The sequence below is a fragment of the Peromyscus californicus genome, unplaced genomic scaffold, assembly GCF_007827085.1.
Source record: "Peromyscus californicus insignis strain IS unplaced genomic scaffold, ASM782708v3 Scaffold_9__1_contigs__length_137607984, whole genome shotgun sequence".
Taxonomy (NCBI): domain Eukaryota; kingdom Metazoa; phylum Chordata; class Mammalia; order Rodentia; family Cricetidae; genus Peromyscus; species Peromyscus californicus.
Genome location: NW_026294617.1, coordinates 35,164,277 through 35,180,842, shown reverse-complemented (window position 1 = coordinate 35,180,842; position 16,566 = coordinate 35,164,277). Strand labels below are relative to the sequence as shown.

General features: G+C 41.9%; 1 protein-coding gene across 6 annotated transcripts in view; it reads left to right on the top strand.

The window, feature by feature from the left end:
• The window catches only part of Nbea (neurobeachin), a 558,359-nt gene that overhangs the window by 529,958 nt on the left and 11,835 nt on the right, over positions 1-16,566 (top strand). For all 6 annotated transcript variants that reach the window (XM_052730144.1, XM_052730145.1, XM_052730143.1 and 3 more), the window contains 5 exons: positions 3,265-3,354; positions 5,734-5,926; positions 7,776-7,847; positions 9,917-10,072; positions 10,730-10,900. In XM_052730144.1, the coding sequence (XP_052586104.1) occupies positions 3,265-3,354; positions 5,734-5,926; positions 7,776-7,847; positions 9,917-10,072; positions 10,730-10,900 (682 nt within the window). The remainder of the gene's footprint in view (positions 1-3,264; positions 3,355-5,733; positions 5,927-7,775; positions 7,848-9,916; positions 10,073-10,729; positions 10,901-16,566) is intronic.

Here is a 16,566-nt window from a genome sequence, read left to right as displayed (position 1 = left end):
TGTAGGGTGGAGCTTGGCCACTTGTGTCTGGAGTGGCTGGGTCTGTTCTGTGGGTGGAGCCTGGTGGTTGGAGGTCCTCATGTGGGGCCTGCACCTGGAGTGGCTTACACCCTGTGTTCTTTGAAATTTGTAGAACACCAAAAGCTTGGCAACCACATTTGTTTTTGAGAAATCTCAAGTGCTGCACCTGTTACCTGTGTGGACTGTGTTTCATACAGGGATTGTTACTAGAATCCCTTGACTCTGAGACGTACATCTTCTGATAGTGGATAGCTTCTCAGTGAAGAAATTGAGTTGGCAGGCTCATTCTCAAACATCTTCTAATACTGGAGAACTTCTTAGTAAAGGAAGTTGGGTTGACAGACTCCTTTCCAAAGTTCAGTCTTATGCCATATACCTTGCCCATTCATCCTTTTGAGCATTCAGAATGACTAGACTAAGAGAGCATTCACAAATGCCAGCATCTCCAATAGCTCGGTAGGGATGAAGCAAGTGAACCATGCAGTCTGGGCTTGTCTCCACCACAGTCCTCCCTATTGTGTGCATTCATGTGCATATCTGATTTCCTTCCCGGGCTGCAGACTTCCTGAGGGCAGTGTGGATGTTGACTAAGCATTCAGATGTTTGTCAACCTAATGGCTTGTAGTAGCACTGAACTGTTGGAAGTAATGGACTCTTGTGTTTCCTCTACCCCAGTGTTCATGTGCTTTTCATTTTCTGGACCAACTTCCAGCTTGGCCCAGATACCTCACTAGTGCCCCACTTTTGTAGTCAGCAAATATCGGAAGACTGAGCCACAGTCCTCACCTGCAGAGAGTCAAACTGAGCAAACAGACAGACACATAGTCAAATGTTCAATTCCATAACAGAGGGAGGAACTGAACTTTGGGATTATGGGGGAAGCAGGTGATGACGTGTAGAGTCCCAGCCCAAGAACAGCATCAGTAGAGGACTTCCTCTTGCATGAGAAGGATCTCTCAGGACAGCGACTTAATCAGATTCCTAAGCTGTATGCTGGGCCCTACATCACAGCAGGCTGGTCACCTATCCCAGTATCTCTGCTGAACAGGAGATACCAATGCCTCCCTTAAAGCATATGGGGAGAACAGGTGTAGAGGGGTAGAAAAGAGAGGCAGCAGGCTCTACTGGCTGATGTCTAGTAATGGCCAGAGGTGAAACCATGCTTCTCTGATGTCAATAAGAACTAAGATTTTCTAATTCAGAAGGGAAAGACTACTTGGAAGGCAGGAACACAGGATACCTAATAGATAAATTATAAAATACAGTCCTTTGGTGCACAAAACCATCTGATACAAGGAAGAAAGCACAATCCCAAAAGAGAAATTTGGAATTGGAATGCTCTGCCTCAGTCCAAAGGGCTCACCAAAGAGCGCTGAACAAGAAATTTCTGGAAATTACACCAATATCCTAACACTTTCTGGTATAATTTTAATACTTCTGTTTGTGAAACAAAGTTAAAGTAAGTGGGAGATGCTGGCTGACTCTTCACTCAGTGAGTGTTTAGGGGCTCCCTAAATACGGGGCAGTGACTGAGGTCAGAAGTGTTTGATGTTAGCCCCATCTTCTCGCCCCTATGAGGTCCTTTTGCTTGGAGGAGTCAAAGTGCACACCACAGTGTCTATTGCTGCAAAGACTTTAGTTGATATTGGACATTTGCTGGCTAGGACAGCTTTAACAGTAAAATTACTACTTTACTCCAGAAATAATTCTCAAGAGTTATTGTAATAATGTGAAGCCAACTAGAAATGGTCTCTTTCCCCCTTTTATAACCATAAATCTTGCAATGGGGAGATACAGTGTGGTGGTACCTACATGAATACAATTTAGCTGAATAGTCACACTTAGCATTTGAATGGACATCATGAAAATAAATGTCACATTAAAACTGGACAGCACTTAAGGAGATTTAATAATTCACCCCATTGTCACTGCAAATAGATGAACCAAAGCCCCTTTTATGCAGTTGTTAAAATATGGTGGATAATGATCCATCCATGTTTAATATTGCTAATAAATTTGAAAGTTCACGTTTTTACTGATAGACATTTCCTTGAAATGCAGTGTAGAGGGACAGATGGTTAAATTTAAGTGCTTTATAAGTGAGAATGGTAGATAGTGATGCGATTAGTGGCAGGGTTGTGTCAAGAGCCGTATACAGCTTACCTGCACTCCTTCCAGCGCTCAGCAGTGGGCTTCGTATTTCACTTTTATGTGCACCAAATTGCACATGATTGTAGCGGGAAACTAGCGTGGTAACCGAATAATGATCATAGTAAATATTGTGCTTTTCCTTGTTGACTTAAATTACACATTTACAATATCTCAGGAAAAATCTTATTAGTCTAATTTAGTATGTTGAAATATTTTACCTATAAAATTTGTGTATAGGAGAAATACTTAAGTCTCTAAACACACGGTTGCACATATACAGACACATGGGCATGCACATGTATGCAGTGTTATATTGTGTGATCCAGACAGTTTGAGGTGGAAATTAGTTTTATTCAATGGGAGCCATACACTTTTAGTATTCATATCTACACAGTCTTTAATAAAATACTGCAAATAGCTCAAGATACCCAAAGAATTCTGTCCTAAAAAGGACTTTTCTCTAAAGTTTACGTGGGGGAAGCTGAGAGAAATTAATTCATACCTTATAAATAAGAATCTGTCTTAAAGCACCATAGCAAGCTGAGATGTATTTTTTTTTATTGAAATCTTTGCTTTATTTGATCACAACACCAAAGCCTTAGTGTTCTGACCTCGGGTTGCCCTCTGTGTCGACTGGAATGCATAATTTTCTGAATTTTATTTCATGTCAGTGGTAGACATTATGTCTCATTCTCTTTTCCCATGAAGATTCCAGAAGCTTATTTCATTAGAGACCCCCATACATTCCTCCTTACCAAGGACTTTATTAAGGTACCTGTGTTGTATGTAGTGTTAAAGGTGGTTTTTGGTCTTTAACTGCATGCATGGATGCACAGATTAGCATTTCCACATTTAACTCCAGCTTCTGGTGATGAGAACAGTGCTGTGCTTAACTGAAGCATGATTAGAAGAAGTGAAGCTTGTCCACAAAATACTAACCCTTGGAGGAGTCCGCACCATGAGAAAAGAGCACTCATGGAACTTTCTAGACTCCTTTCATGGCTGACTTGAGCTCCACTTGCATTGTCAGGAGTGTGTTGACCTCTCTTTTGACACATATTGATTATGACAGTCACCCTCCTTGCCCTGCAGGCCATGGAAGCACAGATACAGAATTTTGGACAGACGCCATCTCAGTTGCTCATCGAGCCACATCCGCCTCGGAGCTCAGCCATGCACCTGGTAAGGCATCAGCCTGTGGAGGGATTTTTCTCTCCTTTGTGCCCAGAAAGAAAGCAAATAAAATGGTGTTTCAGTAATATTTTCAGGGGCTCTCCATTTATCTGTTGCCTCTGAAGTTCAAGGGCATGCTAGAAGGAAGTGTGGTTTCTCCTCTTCAGTCCTGCTTATTAAGTGAGCCCAATCTTGGGCTCACAAAGGCAGCATCTACTTCTCCATAAGCCTATTAGTGTACACAGAGGCGCACACACTGGCCCCAAATTAAATTAGATCTGTAAATTACTGCACAGTATAAACACAAGCCGTAGAAGAGTGGTTCATTTTAAGAAAAGTGAGTGCTTCTAAAGGCAATCTGTGGCTCCTGCCAAGCGGCTGTGAGACAAAACAGGCTGGTTACACGTAAGGGCTCCAAAGTCAGATAGGAACCAAACACCATTTCTGCCACTAACTAGTGACTGTGGCTTTGTACTTAACAGCAGTGTGCTGACATTTCAGCATCTAGAGCATAGGGGTGACAGACATCCCTGCACTGACACTCTAAGGCCTGCTTCCGAGCCTCTCTTGGGCCAGCCCCTGTGATCTAAGCCCCAGTAGATGCTACCTGGCCTCATCAGGAGCTGATCATGTTAGGCTTTCAGTACTGTTTTACAAGGAAAAAATTGTAATCTTTATGTTTTATTCATTTTTTTTTCTTTTTTTGGTTTTTCGAGACAGGGCTTCTCTGTGTAGCTTTGCGCCTTTCCTGGATCTCACGCTGTAGACCAGGCTGGCCTCGAACTCACAGAGATCCGCCTGCCTCTGCCTCCTGAGTGCTGGGATTAAAGGCGTGCGCCACCACCGCCCGGCTTGTTTTATTCAAAAATTTGAAGGTCCATGTTTATAACAAAGCAGTCCTTTTTCAGTTTATCAGCAAATAGGGAACATTCCCCCTTTTATTTAATTCAGTGAAGACAAAAAAAAACCTTGCTGAGATACTTCTAATGTATTTTTCAAACTGTGATCTTTCACTTTTTAAAAGATAAATGTACAAGTGTTTAGAGACAGAAATAGTTGCAGATGAATTCTCAAATGATCTATGTGTATGCACCATCCTGGAGACAAGCTCTCAGCGAGGTGCAAAGCTCTGAGAGAGGCTGGCAGTGGGTGTGTGTCAGTAAGCCTGTAAGCCAGTGCTTCTCTGATGGAAGGGATGTTTATCCCTTTCACTTACTTACTGTACTTTTGAGCACTCCATGTGTCACAGGACTAAACAGTGAGGCCCAGTGTCAGGCGTGTCCTGGGGAAACAGAGCTACATGCTTGCTTTAAACCTCGCCCCAGCGGCCAGCCACATGGTCTCAGTCCAGTAGGCACAGTGGGTGTCTTGATTGCATTTGGTCCTTCTGTGTAACAAAACAGAAGGACCGGCATGTGACACAGGTCTTTCCCAGATGACTCTCAGCCATGGGACAGACCATGTGGTCCACACTGCCTGACCGAGTCTCTTATACCTGTTGTATGAAATGGCTTGGTGGGAGAGTTTTAGTCCACGTTGCTTTTCTCTGTTTTTAATGATGATGGTGACGATGATAACTATCCTGGGGAAATGCCCAGTTAGAACTCACTACCTTCCTACAAGGAATTATTGGATGCCAAATTGACATGGAGCTGTTAAAAGAAAATGAGCTTTCTAAACTCATGCTCCATAGAGAAAATCCTCAAACATGCATGAAAGCCAAGTAGTAGTTATTTCCAGCGTTCTTATTTTACGTGTTTGTTATAGTGCTCTGTAGGGCTGTAGTATCTGCTGTCATCTCATATGCTAGATGTTTAAGAAGAAAAGCCCCCCAAATCAAAAGGGTTGACCCACAGTAAACGGAACCTGTAAGAGAGAGGAGGTCAGATATGTGAAGACACGGGCCCGAGCACCAGGCTGCTCTGTAGGTGGTTAGGTTTTAATCATTTACACCGTGGCCCTAGGATGACATCTACCAGCCAAATCACTTTATATTTCATGCTAACAACATCAGCCACTGATTGACTAATTTTCCATCAAATTGGTTTTTTAACTTCCCTGAACAAACTATGTTGCATCTTGTGGCTATGTCTGTGAGCTGACTGTTCGCAGAACAACCTGGCCGTATACAAATTGAGGCTGACTCTTAGCAACAGAGAGTAAATACTGCCTCGGTGACTTAAGAGGCCCTGCCCCGTCTTCTCTGTGCCTTCTTCAGGGGAAGCTGTGCTATCTGGGATGCCCTGGCCTGGGAGACAGTTCAAATGCCTTGGAGGCCCTGCCTGTGCTCATGCTAGCCTTGTCTGTTTGCACCTCCTATCCCCAGACCTTCAACTAACCGAGTTATCCTTTCTGTTTCCTTCTGTTTCTCCCCTTTCTACTCAACAGTGTTTCCTTCCACAGAGCCCACTCATGTTTAAAGATCAGATGCAGCAGGATGTGATAATGGTGCTGAAGTTTCCGTCCAATTCTCCTGTGACCCATGTGGCTGCCAACACCCTGCCCCACTTGACTATACCTGCAGTGGTGACAGTGACCTGCAGCCGACTGTTTGCTGTGAACAGGTGGCACAACACAGTAGGTACGTGGGCTGCAGCACTCACCACAGTGTTGTTGGTTCTTTTTTTCTTTGTGTGTGGGTGGGTGGGGCGCCACCCAGCTCCCAAATAAATCATACACGGAGGCTTATTCTTACTTACTTAAGCCCGGCCTTAGCCTGACTTAGTTTCTAGCCAGCCTTTCTTAACTTATCCCATCTACCTTTTGCCTCTGGGCTTTGTTCTCTTACTTCTATAAATCTTACTCTTACTTCATGGCTTGCTATGTACCTGGGTGGCTGGCCCCTGGAATCATCCTCCTCCTCTATCTCTCCCTTCCAGATTTCTCCTTCTATATATTCTCTCTGCCTGCCAGCCCCACCTATCCTTTCTCCTATCTTGCTACTGGCCATTCAGTTCTTTATTAAACCATCAGGCACAGTAACACAGTAACACAGCTTCACAGAGTTAAACAAATGCAACATAAATAAAAGTAACACACCGTAAAATAATATTCTACAACACCACAGAGCTAAGGTGCCAGGGGCTCAGGTGTCATTCCATACAGACAGCGGCAGGACTGAGTGCTGTCAGGCCCAGGTGGTGGTACAGTCTGTCCACTCCTACAGCCCTATGCTAGTGCCTTAGGTTTGGCTCCCTTCTTTCTCTGCACCCCAACAAACTTCCAAACAGAGAAAGTTTGTCTGGATTTTGTAGGCAATAACTTCAAACCACCCTCCTTCAATGTCCTTAGTTTACTTAGCAAATATTTCAGTGCCCATTATGTGTCAAATGGTCCTAGGCTTTGAATTTCAGTGGAAACAAAACAAATATCATCTCTAGCTTTGTGGAGCTTGGTCTGTGAGAAAACGAAAACACTAAAATTGTCCAGTGATTTCACATGTGTTTGCTGCACATTCATCCGTGAGAGCTCCAGCCAGCACATCTTGAAGTGATATAATGTCATTGCAAACATTTAGACATACTGATCCCTATTTAACCAGGGCAGACATAGATGTGACCAAATGATTTAGTTGGCCCAGTTCACCACTTATGGCGTCCTGCAAAGCCTCAGGACTTCCACTGTCTCCAAGATTGAAAAGATGAGCCCTGATGATTTAACCTGGATCTTTCTATTCCACTGACATCTCCCTCACTTGGAAAAGGGCAGTGATTTATACCACACTTTACTTCCTTGAGTTTATATGTGCCTGCCTCTGGTTTATGGTTATTGGTGATATTATCAACAGGGGGTGGCGCAGCTTCTGCTGGCCCAGGAGTGTACAACAGACATCTTACGGGAAAATAAGACTTCATTGTTCACTGGGCCTTGGCCTCTAGGACTGTTTTTCATTAAGAGAAAAAAAAACTGTAAAGGGCTAAATTATTAAATTGTTCAAGAATATTATGTATAGTTATTTCATAACCATACATGAAAATATGACAAATGAACTCGGTTAGACCCCAGATGTCAGTCCCAAAAGTAGCTTTAGTAGGATGAAAGTTTTAGGTATGGCTCAACTTATAACATGGATTGACTAGTCACATTATTGGGAAAGGCCCCTTGTAGGAGAGCCCCAGCTCCAGCTGGCCCCATGCCACGGAAACCCAGCCTTGTCTTGTATTCCAAGCCTACTGGTTGCTTTATAAGAAATGCTGTGATGCTCTCTTTGTCCAGTTTATCACTCTTCTTGGCTTTGTATATCTCAAGGAAACCCTAAAGTCCCTGCTGTGGTGACATTTTAGGACTCCTCCATGAAGTCACATGATGGAACCAAGTTGGCACAAATTTTAAACAAATGCACATTTTATGTGGACATCATAAAACACCCTTGTTAGGAAAGGCTTCTTTTCAGATAATCTCATGGCAGCTTTCTATGCTCACTTCTTTAGGCCTCAGAGGAGCCCCAGGATACTCCTTGGATCAAGCACATCATCTTCCCATTGAGATGGACCCATTAATTGGTATGATAATATATTTGTTACTTTCTGTGGCTGTGATAAAACACGTGACCAAAAGCAACCTGGGGAAGAGTTTGTTTTGGCTTGTGGTTCCAGAGGGAGAGTCCCTCATGACTGGGAAGCATTGTAGCAGGAGCCAGAACAGGAAACTGAGAGATCACATCTTCAACCAAACACAAAGCAGAGAGAGTGACAGGAAGTGAGGTGAGGCTATAAATCCTCAAAGTCAGTCCCCAGCAATGTGCTTCCTCCAGCAAGGCTCCTAGGTGTTCCACAACCTTTCCAAGCAGCGCTACCAAATTGGGGACCAAGTATTCAAACGCCTAAGCTTAGGACAGTCATTGCTCATTGAAACCACGACAGCTAACAAAGATGCATTGTACAATCTCGTCTGTCTACACATTCTCGCCTGGTTGTTTGTCTCAAATACAGCTGAGTGATATATTACAACATCAACATGAAAATGACATCAGATTGTCACAAAGGGTTTTGCCAACCTCTCCATGCAATCCAAGAATGCTTTGCTGTTGAACCTTTTATGGCATTTTCTTGATGTTTTAGGAGATCATGTAAGTTGAATAGTAAAAGGCAAATAATTACACACTGCCCTGTGTTTGAGCCTCAAATATTCATAGCAACTTTATATTATTTAAGGTAAAGAAATTGTTAAGGGAAACCAATACTGAAAAGCACCTTCTAAAAAATTTCTATTTGATGGAGGTAAATTTGTTTTTTAAAGTAATGGCATCTGAATTGCAAACTCCTGAGCTACAACCTCTTACAGTCGCTTACAGTCATGTGGTCCATAGGCATTCTGCCCCTTGTTTTTGTGTCTGTGAGGTGGTTTATGGTGATGTTTATTCTCCTAGCTTGTGGGATTATTTAGAAAATTAAACTAAAAGAAACTTTGACATGCTATAAAAAGTTGCTCAGTTGTGCATAAGCAGTGGTATTCTGTTCTTCAGTTGATTCAGCTTTCATTTTGATGGGTCTTGGCTTTTTCTTATTCTCATCCCCAACAAGATAGCCTTGCAAAGATGCAAGCTTTGGGACTAAGAATATTTGAGTCTATCCTTGTTCCTCTGTCCACCAGACACCGACAATGAAATAGGCAGCTAGTGTGTGACCATGGTACAAACGGCTCTGCTCTCAGGAACCAGACACCAGTTCTGTGGTTTTCCAGCAGCCCAGGACAATGTCAATTCTCTCTTACTGCTTACCCTAACCGAGTAATTATTTCAGTTATTTTGCTGCTTTAGTAGATATCTACAGATGTGATTTAATTGGCATTGCAGCCTTGTGATGGTGACCTTCAACATCTGCACTTCCTGTTTAAGAATTCAGGAAGGGATTTGCCTGAAAGGATGGCGCAGCTTCAGGGACAGGCTGGCATCCGGACAGGCACTGGGGAAATCAGAGACGTCTCTGAGTTCCTGGCTATATTCAGATTGACTCCCAGGGCTGCACACTGATTCTCTGCCTGTCTCTCTCTCCCTCAATCGCTTTCCCATCTCTTTTATTGGTCTCCTCCCCTGCCAGCCGTGCTGCAAAGGGCTTGTGTTGTTGACAACCAAGGTCTTTAAAGCTACTGACCTGAAGCTCCCCATAGGCTTCCCACACACACCAGCAGCTCTCTGCCAGCGTTTCACGTGGATTGAAATACGCCGTGAGAAAGTGACAGATGGAGCAAACATTAGATACTTTTTGATTGTGTACAAGTTTACTTCCACCTGGACACTAATGAGCTGGAACATAGCATGCATGTATAAAATCAAATGCATCTAAATACTTTTAATATGTTTCCAATTCATTGTCTTGGATTCCTTGTATGTTCTCATTTGTTGTGGAAGAACTGAGTTTGCTGACATAGTTTTTAAGTATATGATATAGCTCATGAATAATCATTGCTACTAAAGGAATGTATATTCCTGGAGGAAAACATGTAAATCTTAACACTTTTGCATCATTGAAAGTCCATTGCTACCTCAGTGTAGCACAAATGTACTTTCCTTCCATGAGGACATGATGAAACTTTTCGAAATTGATCTTCAAATCCTTTTGTTTGTTTTTAGCAAATAATTCTGGTGTGAACAAGCGGCAGATCACAGACCTCGTGGACCAGAGCATCCAGATCAACGCCCACTGCTTTGTCGTCACAGCAGATAATCGCTACATTCTCATCTGTGGGTTTTGGGATAAGAGTTTCAGAGTTTACTCTACAGAAACAGGTACTCTTCACAACAAGAGTTTACTCCCAGTGTTCAAGAGATGTTGGAAGCATGAGGACCTGAATTCCTTTCTAACCAGCTGTCTGGCTGCATTGGCAAGCTCTGGGATCACTGAGAGGCCCTGTTTCCAAAATAAGATGGAAAATAACTAAGGAAAATATCTGATACCGACCTCTGGCCTCCACTCATGTGTGCACACACATGTGTGCACAAGCACATATGTATACCACCCATGCACTCACAGAGAATGTATCCTCTCCAATGTGAAATCATGATAGTGTAGAGATTCCATGCTCTGCCACCTCCAAGTGGTCAAGGCTCAGTGACCACATTGTAAGCTGACCAACTAGTTCTGCCTCAGAAATGAATTACTGCTTCAACTCACTACTGACCTCATTTTATACCTCAGTGACACTATCCGCCCCTCCCCACATTCAAATCCAAGATAGGAAGTAAAACCCTCCATTGTCAGACCCAGATTCTGAAGAGAAAAATCATGATCGTTTTATAAGAACTTTTCTTAAAAGTCACCTGTGAGTGGATTGGAATATCTTGCAAATTTGGAGGCCTGTGGCTTTTTTTCACAAATGAGTAAAATAAAATTAGATCAATTTCCATAAAGACAGTGAGTCTAAGTGGTGTCATTCTGTGCTGCAGGGAAGCTGACGCAGATTGTATTTGGCCACTGGGATGTGGTCACGTGCCTGGCCAGGTCGGAGTCCTACATTGGTGGGGACTGCTACATTGTGTCTGGATCCCGGGATGCCACCTTGCTTCTCTGGTATTGGAGTGGGAGGCACCACATCATAGGAGACAACCCCAATAGCAGTAAGTGTTTCTGACAAAGGTCCTTTCAGACAACAAGTGGCTTAAATATGTTTTGTTGTTTTATTTCCTTCATTTTTAATGGAATCTGTAAAGAACTTAAAATATGAAAGTTTAAGTGGGGGAAAAAAGTGTAAAAATGAGCAATTACTGTGACTTTGGCCTGGGGAGAGTCCCAGGTCTTCTCTTAATGACCACTCACTGATCCTCTCAGCTGCTGTCGCCAACACCCGGATGTCCCCAGGCTTCAAAATTTTACCTAGGCTGTTAAATCTCAGAGTTTCTCTCAAGTAAGAATCTCTGCCTTCCTTGAAATTCAGTGAGCTTTTATTTGTGCCTCAGTCGAGTGACTCATTACTTTCTTCGATGTGGGTAGCTCTGCCTGGCATGGTCTCTCTAGTACTTCTGCTCCTCAGTGCCCTGTGTGAGGAGAAATGGCAAGAATGGCCTTTAGGTCCCACACTTCTTCCAGCTTGTGTGCATTTTATCTGGAATGCTACAAAAACAGGAGACGGCTGCTGATGGACGGGAACCAAGGCCCTATCATAATACAGAAACTCCAGAAATACATGCATTGAGGAAGCTGGAGTTTGTTCTCAGTGTCCATAGCTGGAGTTGAAAGTGTGCTGTGAAGTGGTGCTTACCTTTCGGTGTGGGGTGAGAAGAGTGTGAAAGGGAAGGCCTCTAGCCTACACTGTGGAGTAGGCTGTGACAAGGACTCAAGGGCTGTCTAACATGGTAAGATAATGTGTTACCACGTCTACATTATCAATGAACATTTCCTGATAAATTTAAACAAGGTCATAGCCTTACGTTCACTTCTAAAACCCCCGTCTCATCGGTAACAGAGTTCTATTGTGTGTGTGTGTGGTGGTGGTGGGGGGTGTCACTCCACACCTGGAGTATTGATATATACAGTTTATCTAAGCATACCCTCTCACATTTCCAAATGTTCTTTATCTCTGTAGTACTGTAGCAGGACTTTGAGTCATCCTAGATATACATTGACAAAAATTAGGCATTATAAGAAAAAGGAATTTTAAAAAGCAACAGAAAAAGTTTTATACCCAATCAGCTAATATCTTCAAAATGAAACTCAGAAAGGATAATCCAAAAAGGGAATTCATAGAGCTCTAGAGATGAATCCAAGGTGAAAGGTGTGAACTACTCTTGCAGAGAACCCAGGACTGATCCCCAGCACCCACCCATCAGGAGGCTCACAGTCTCCTATAACTCCAGTTCCAGAAGAATCTGATGCCTCTGACTTCTGTGAGCACCTGCACTTGTGTGTACACCCTACACAGTTACACATACACATGGTTTTTTAAATGACTTTTTTTTTTTTAGAATATCTTAAATTTTTTATTCCCTACCATTGATATTTTGTCTTTCATCTTCTTTCAAGGTTTTCTATAATTTCCAACTTATATCTGTATTTAATACTGCTTTATTCTGCTAGACATTAACTGACTGCTTTCCTAAATCTAAGGATTATATAGTTTTAGTATAAATATATATCACATTTTCGTAAAATTTTGACAAAACCAAATAATTCAAGTATTTTGTGCAGTGACAGTATACAGTTAAAGAGTGAACTGTGGCCTTCCGTGGTGACAGAACTCAGCTCATTTGAATGTAATCAGTTCGGGATGTCTTTGTTCCTTTTCTTTTTTTTTTTTTTTTGTAAGTTCACATTATATATAGTGTCAAAAGAAGGAACTAAGATTAACATAATGTCCTTGGTTTTTCTATTGCTCGTTATTATGTAAACAGTGAGTGGCAGTGCAGAAGGAGGGCTGTGTGACTGAAGAGTGGCAACCAAGAATTTTGATCATTAAATCAGATTTTATAAAATGACTCTTTTAAAGGGGAATTTGTATCTTAAAAGCTACCATCTAATAGCAAAGATGAGATTTTATGTTACTGTCATCAGGTAAAGAGTTTTAAAGAAAATACTAAATTATAGTAACTATCTGTGTTGGCTGTGCTATGATCTAAGGTACCTTTAACCCTAAAGATGCCAAGTACTGATCCATCAGTAAAGTTAAATCTAATAATATTAAAATAGTTAAAGTCTCTGGTAACAGATGCTATGTAAATGCCCAATGTTTATGTAAATCAATAAGAAGGAAGTTGTCAATATAATATTTGAAAGCAATATTTTTGGAGGTGGGGTTTTACTATGTAGCCTCAGCTAGCCTGGAACTCCCTATGTAGACCAGGCTAGGCTGGCTTCATACTCACAGAGATCCACCTGCCTCTGTCTCCCTAGTGCTCAGATTAAAGGCATATACCATCACACTCTGAGTAAAAAGCAGCATTTTATTTCAACCTTAAATGAGGATAAGATTATCCTTTAAAAAGTTAATTACCAGCTGGGCGGTGGTGGCGCACGCCTTTAATCCCAGCACTCAGGAGGCAGAGCCAGGTGGATCTCTGTGAGTTCGAGGCCAGCCTGGTCTCCAAAGTGAGTTCCAGGAAAGGTGCAAAGCTACACAGAGAAACCCTGTCTCGAAAAACCAAAAAAAAAAAAAAAAGTTAAGTACCAAAATGTATTTTTCAATATTGCTTCCATATATAAGAATTTTTTTAATAAAAAAACCCTTGTCATCATTGAATTTACAGACTTCCATAAAGTGCAGTCCTCAATGTAACATGAAATGTAGGCATAGGTGTGTGTCTCCTGTTGTCCTCAGTGGAGGACAGGGTTGCTCTTCAGAAAAAGCAGGAGGAGCAGATACAGTACAGGTGGAGCAGGTGGTATGTGCTGGTGCACGCTGTGTCCCTGGGACTTCAATAAGCTGTGAGTGCTAGGTAGAAGAAGCCCCAGCCTTCAGGAGTTAAGTCCTGCCTCTTGAGTGACTAAGCACACTGAGTACTTCCAGGACTCAGTAACTCTATCAAGTAATATTAATACCATCAGTACATGGGCACATACCCAGAACTTCACATTCTGGATGAGGACTCATGAGCTGTATTTAAAAAAAAAAAAAAAAAACCTTTCTGCTTTTTGCCAAATGGATAACCACAAGAGTAAAATCCTTAAATAGGTAATAATATTTAATATTTGAGCAATTTGATAGTTTTATGCCTTTCTCTACAACAGTCTGTCTCCACAAAATACTTTTGCCTGACTCAAGCAGCTGAGTCAATCTGTGTTTTTAAAGGCAGCCACAGCACTCAATACATAGACAGCCATACCTGTGACAGCTGTGGTATTGCCACAGACATGGAGCCATTGTCATCAAAAACTGACAATGTGAAAGAAACTGTCCAGTTTAATCTAGTGTAACTAGCAAGTCACAAGTCAGAGGACCAGGTTGTATGTGTTTTCTGTCTCAAAATACATTGCTGTTTAATACCAAAAAGGTGCTTATACTAACTGGTAACAATGTATGGCATAATGCCCTTGGATTTGGAAGGTGTACATACTAATATAGACCTGAAGGAGAACCCTAACCTGGGACACTGTTGCCCAGTAGCTGCTATAATCTAGGGATTAGCCTACTATAGACATTAGTTATTTTGTATGGCATAGAGACCAAACCAGACTCATTCATCAAGCCAGCATCCTGAATGAGGATGTGTCTGACTTTATGTGAGTATCGCTGATATCTAACCATGAGGTCAGAGGACCTTATTATACTTGTTTCTTTTGTAGTGTTAGCATTACATAATAATGGATGCCTTTGTTGTAGAAAGAAAAATAAGTAATGTTTGTAGATTTTTAGGCAGCTAAAGAAAGGTTAGTTTTGTTATGTCAAGTTATGTCAAATAAATTGTTGTGACTGATTTAGATATCTCAGAAGTCTCCTGCTGTCTTTTTTTTCCCATTTCAATGACTGTGTCACAAATACAATAGAAATTTGCGAGCAGATTATGACACAGAATTCCAGACTGTAAAGGAATAAACTACCTGCTCGTGCTACAAGTTGGATGGTCCTGTTCATTAATGCATTTTATACTCATGATGCTATTGTTACTCTTTCATGTGGTGTTGAATGCAGGAAATCATCCTGGAGATTTACAGTAGGTTCCTGACTAGAAAACAGACTTGCAAAGATGTGAGGGACAGGTGCTTTCATCTGAAACAGCCTTACACAAATTCTGAAACTAATTTGGAAGTGATAAAAATTAATTTGCGCACTTTAATTGGAAGCAGCCTCCTGCATGAAAGAACGCAGAGCAGGGCAGGCAATTTGTGCTAGTAGCTGATTGAATTTTTTGTCAGGTAGGTGTCTTGGACTTGGCCGCTTATCCTCTAGAGCCCTTCTTTGCAATATATTACAGCCCATCTCTGACTGGTGAGCTTTAACCAGATCAATGCTATTCCTGTGGAATCCCCAGGGCACAAGATTCATTGATCTTGGGACTTGACAGCTCTCATTACGTGCTGTATCTTCCAACAAGATAGTCACATGAGGAGCGAGTTAACATTGTTGTGTCTTCAGTAGACCCCGAAAATGCATTAGGACCTCAGCTCAAGACCAATCTGCTTTAAAGAATGTAATTTAAATGTTTATTTTGAGCGATACATACATATGAAAATTTTAAAACCATAGCAATATAAAACCCTGAAAGGGGATTTAGTGCTCATCTTTCAAATCAAATCCACCAATATCTACTGAATAATATGTGTGAGAAAGTTATATGCTGTTCTGATCCACTTTTTAAACCCAGGTCTCTCTGCCCATGTGTAAACACTATGCAGACCATGAAAGCAGAGGACTGAAAAGATGTTTCCAGATGTGCACACACACCTTCTCTGGCCACCTGTTGTGTTGGACTCAGCCTTGGACACTGACCTCCTATCAGCTGCATCAGCCAAACATCTACCAAACTGAGTTCAGCTCTTTGTTTGCCACCAGCCTTTTGTCCAAAGACAATCCTAGAGCTAGTCCCTCAGCCACCACCGACCAGCAGTGTGATAAGAGCTAGGGCATGGGGGAAACTGGCCCAGAGGCAATCTTTCATTATATATATATGAATGAAACTAATTGGCTCATTTCTCAATCCAAGGAATCTTATTTAGGGTGTAATAAACGTTAGAGGAAGCCTGGGCAGCTTGTGATACTTCTCAGTCACAGGACATTCTAAGCCAATGGCCATTCTGCATAATGTCCCATATCATCTCTGGAGACATTTTGCATTGGTGACAGGAGCAGGACTGCCTTCCTCTTGTTCTGTTTGTCGTCTCCCTTTATAGGTCTGAGACTTTAAGGAAGGTGTTAGTCTGTGTTGGATATAACATGAAAATCAAGAGTGACTAATTTCTCTGACCAGACAGCTTTGGCTCACAGACTGGGGTATCTGAGCATCTTGTGGCTGTTTTGTAGAAGAGGAAGGACCAGAAAGATACCAAGTCCTAGACCCCTGTGAGGGTGTGGTCAAAGACACCCCATCATGGGCCACTGGTATGATCCAACCTATCAGTCACTGTCCTTAGCTATTCCAGGAAAGTTCTAGTAAATATTTGAAATCACAGTATCAGTGAAATTCCTATAACATTTGATGCTTTATTTTGGAACTTTAAATTAAAATTCCATCATATTTTTGTAAGTGTAAGCATGAATGAAAATGGTTTGTACCTCGATTCTGTAGTGGCATCACCAAGGCCATAAATAAAATCTGACCGCTGTGTGTCACTAAGAGGTTCATTCTCTGATGCT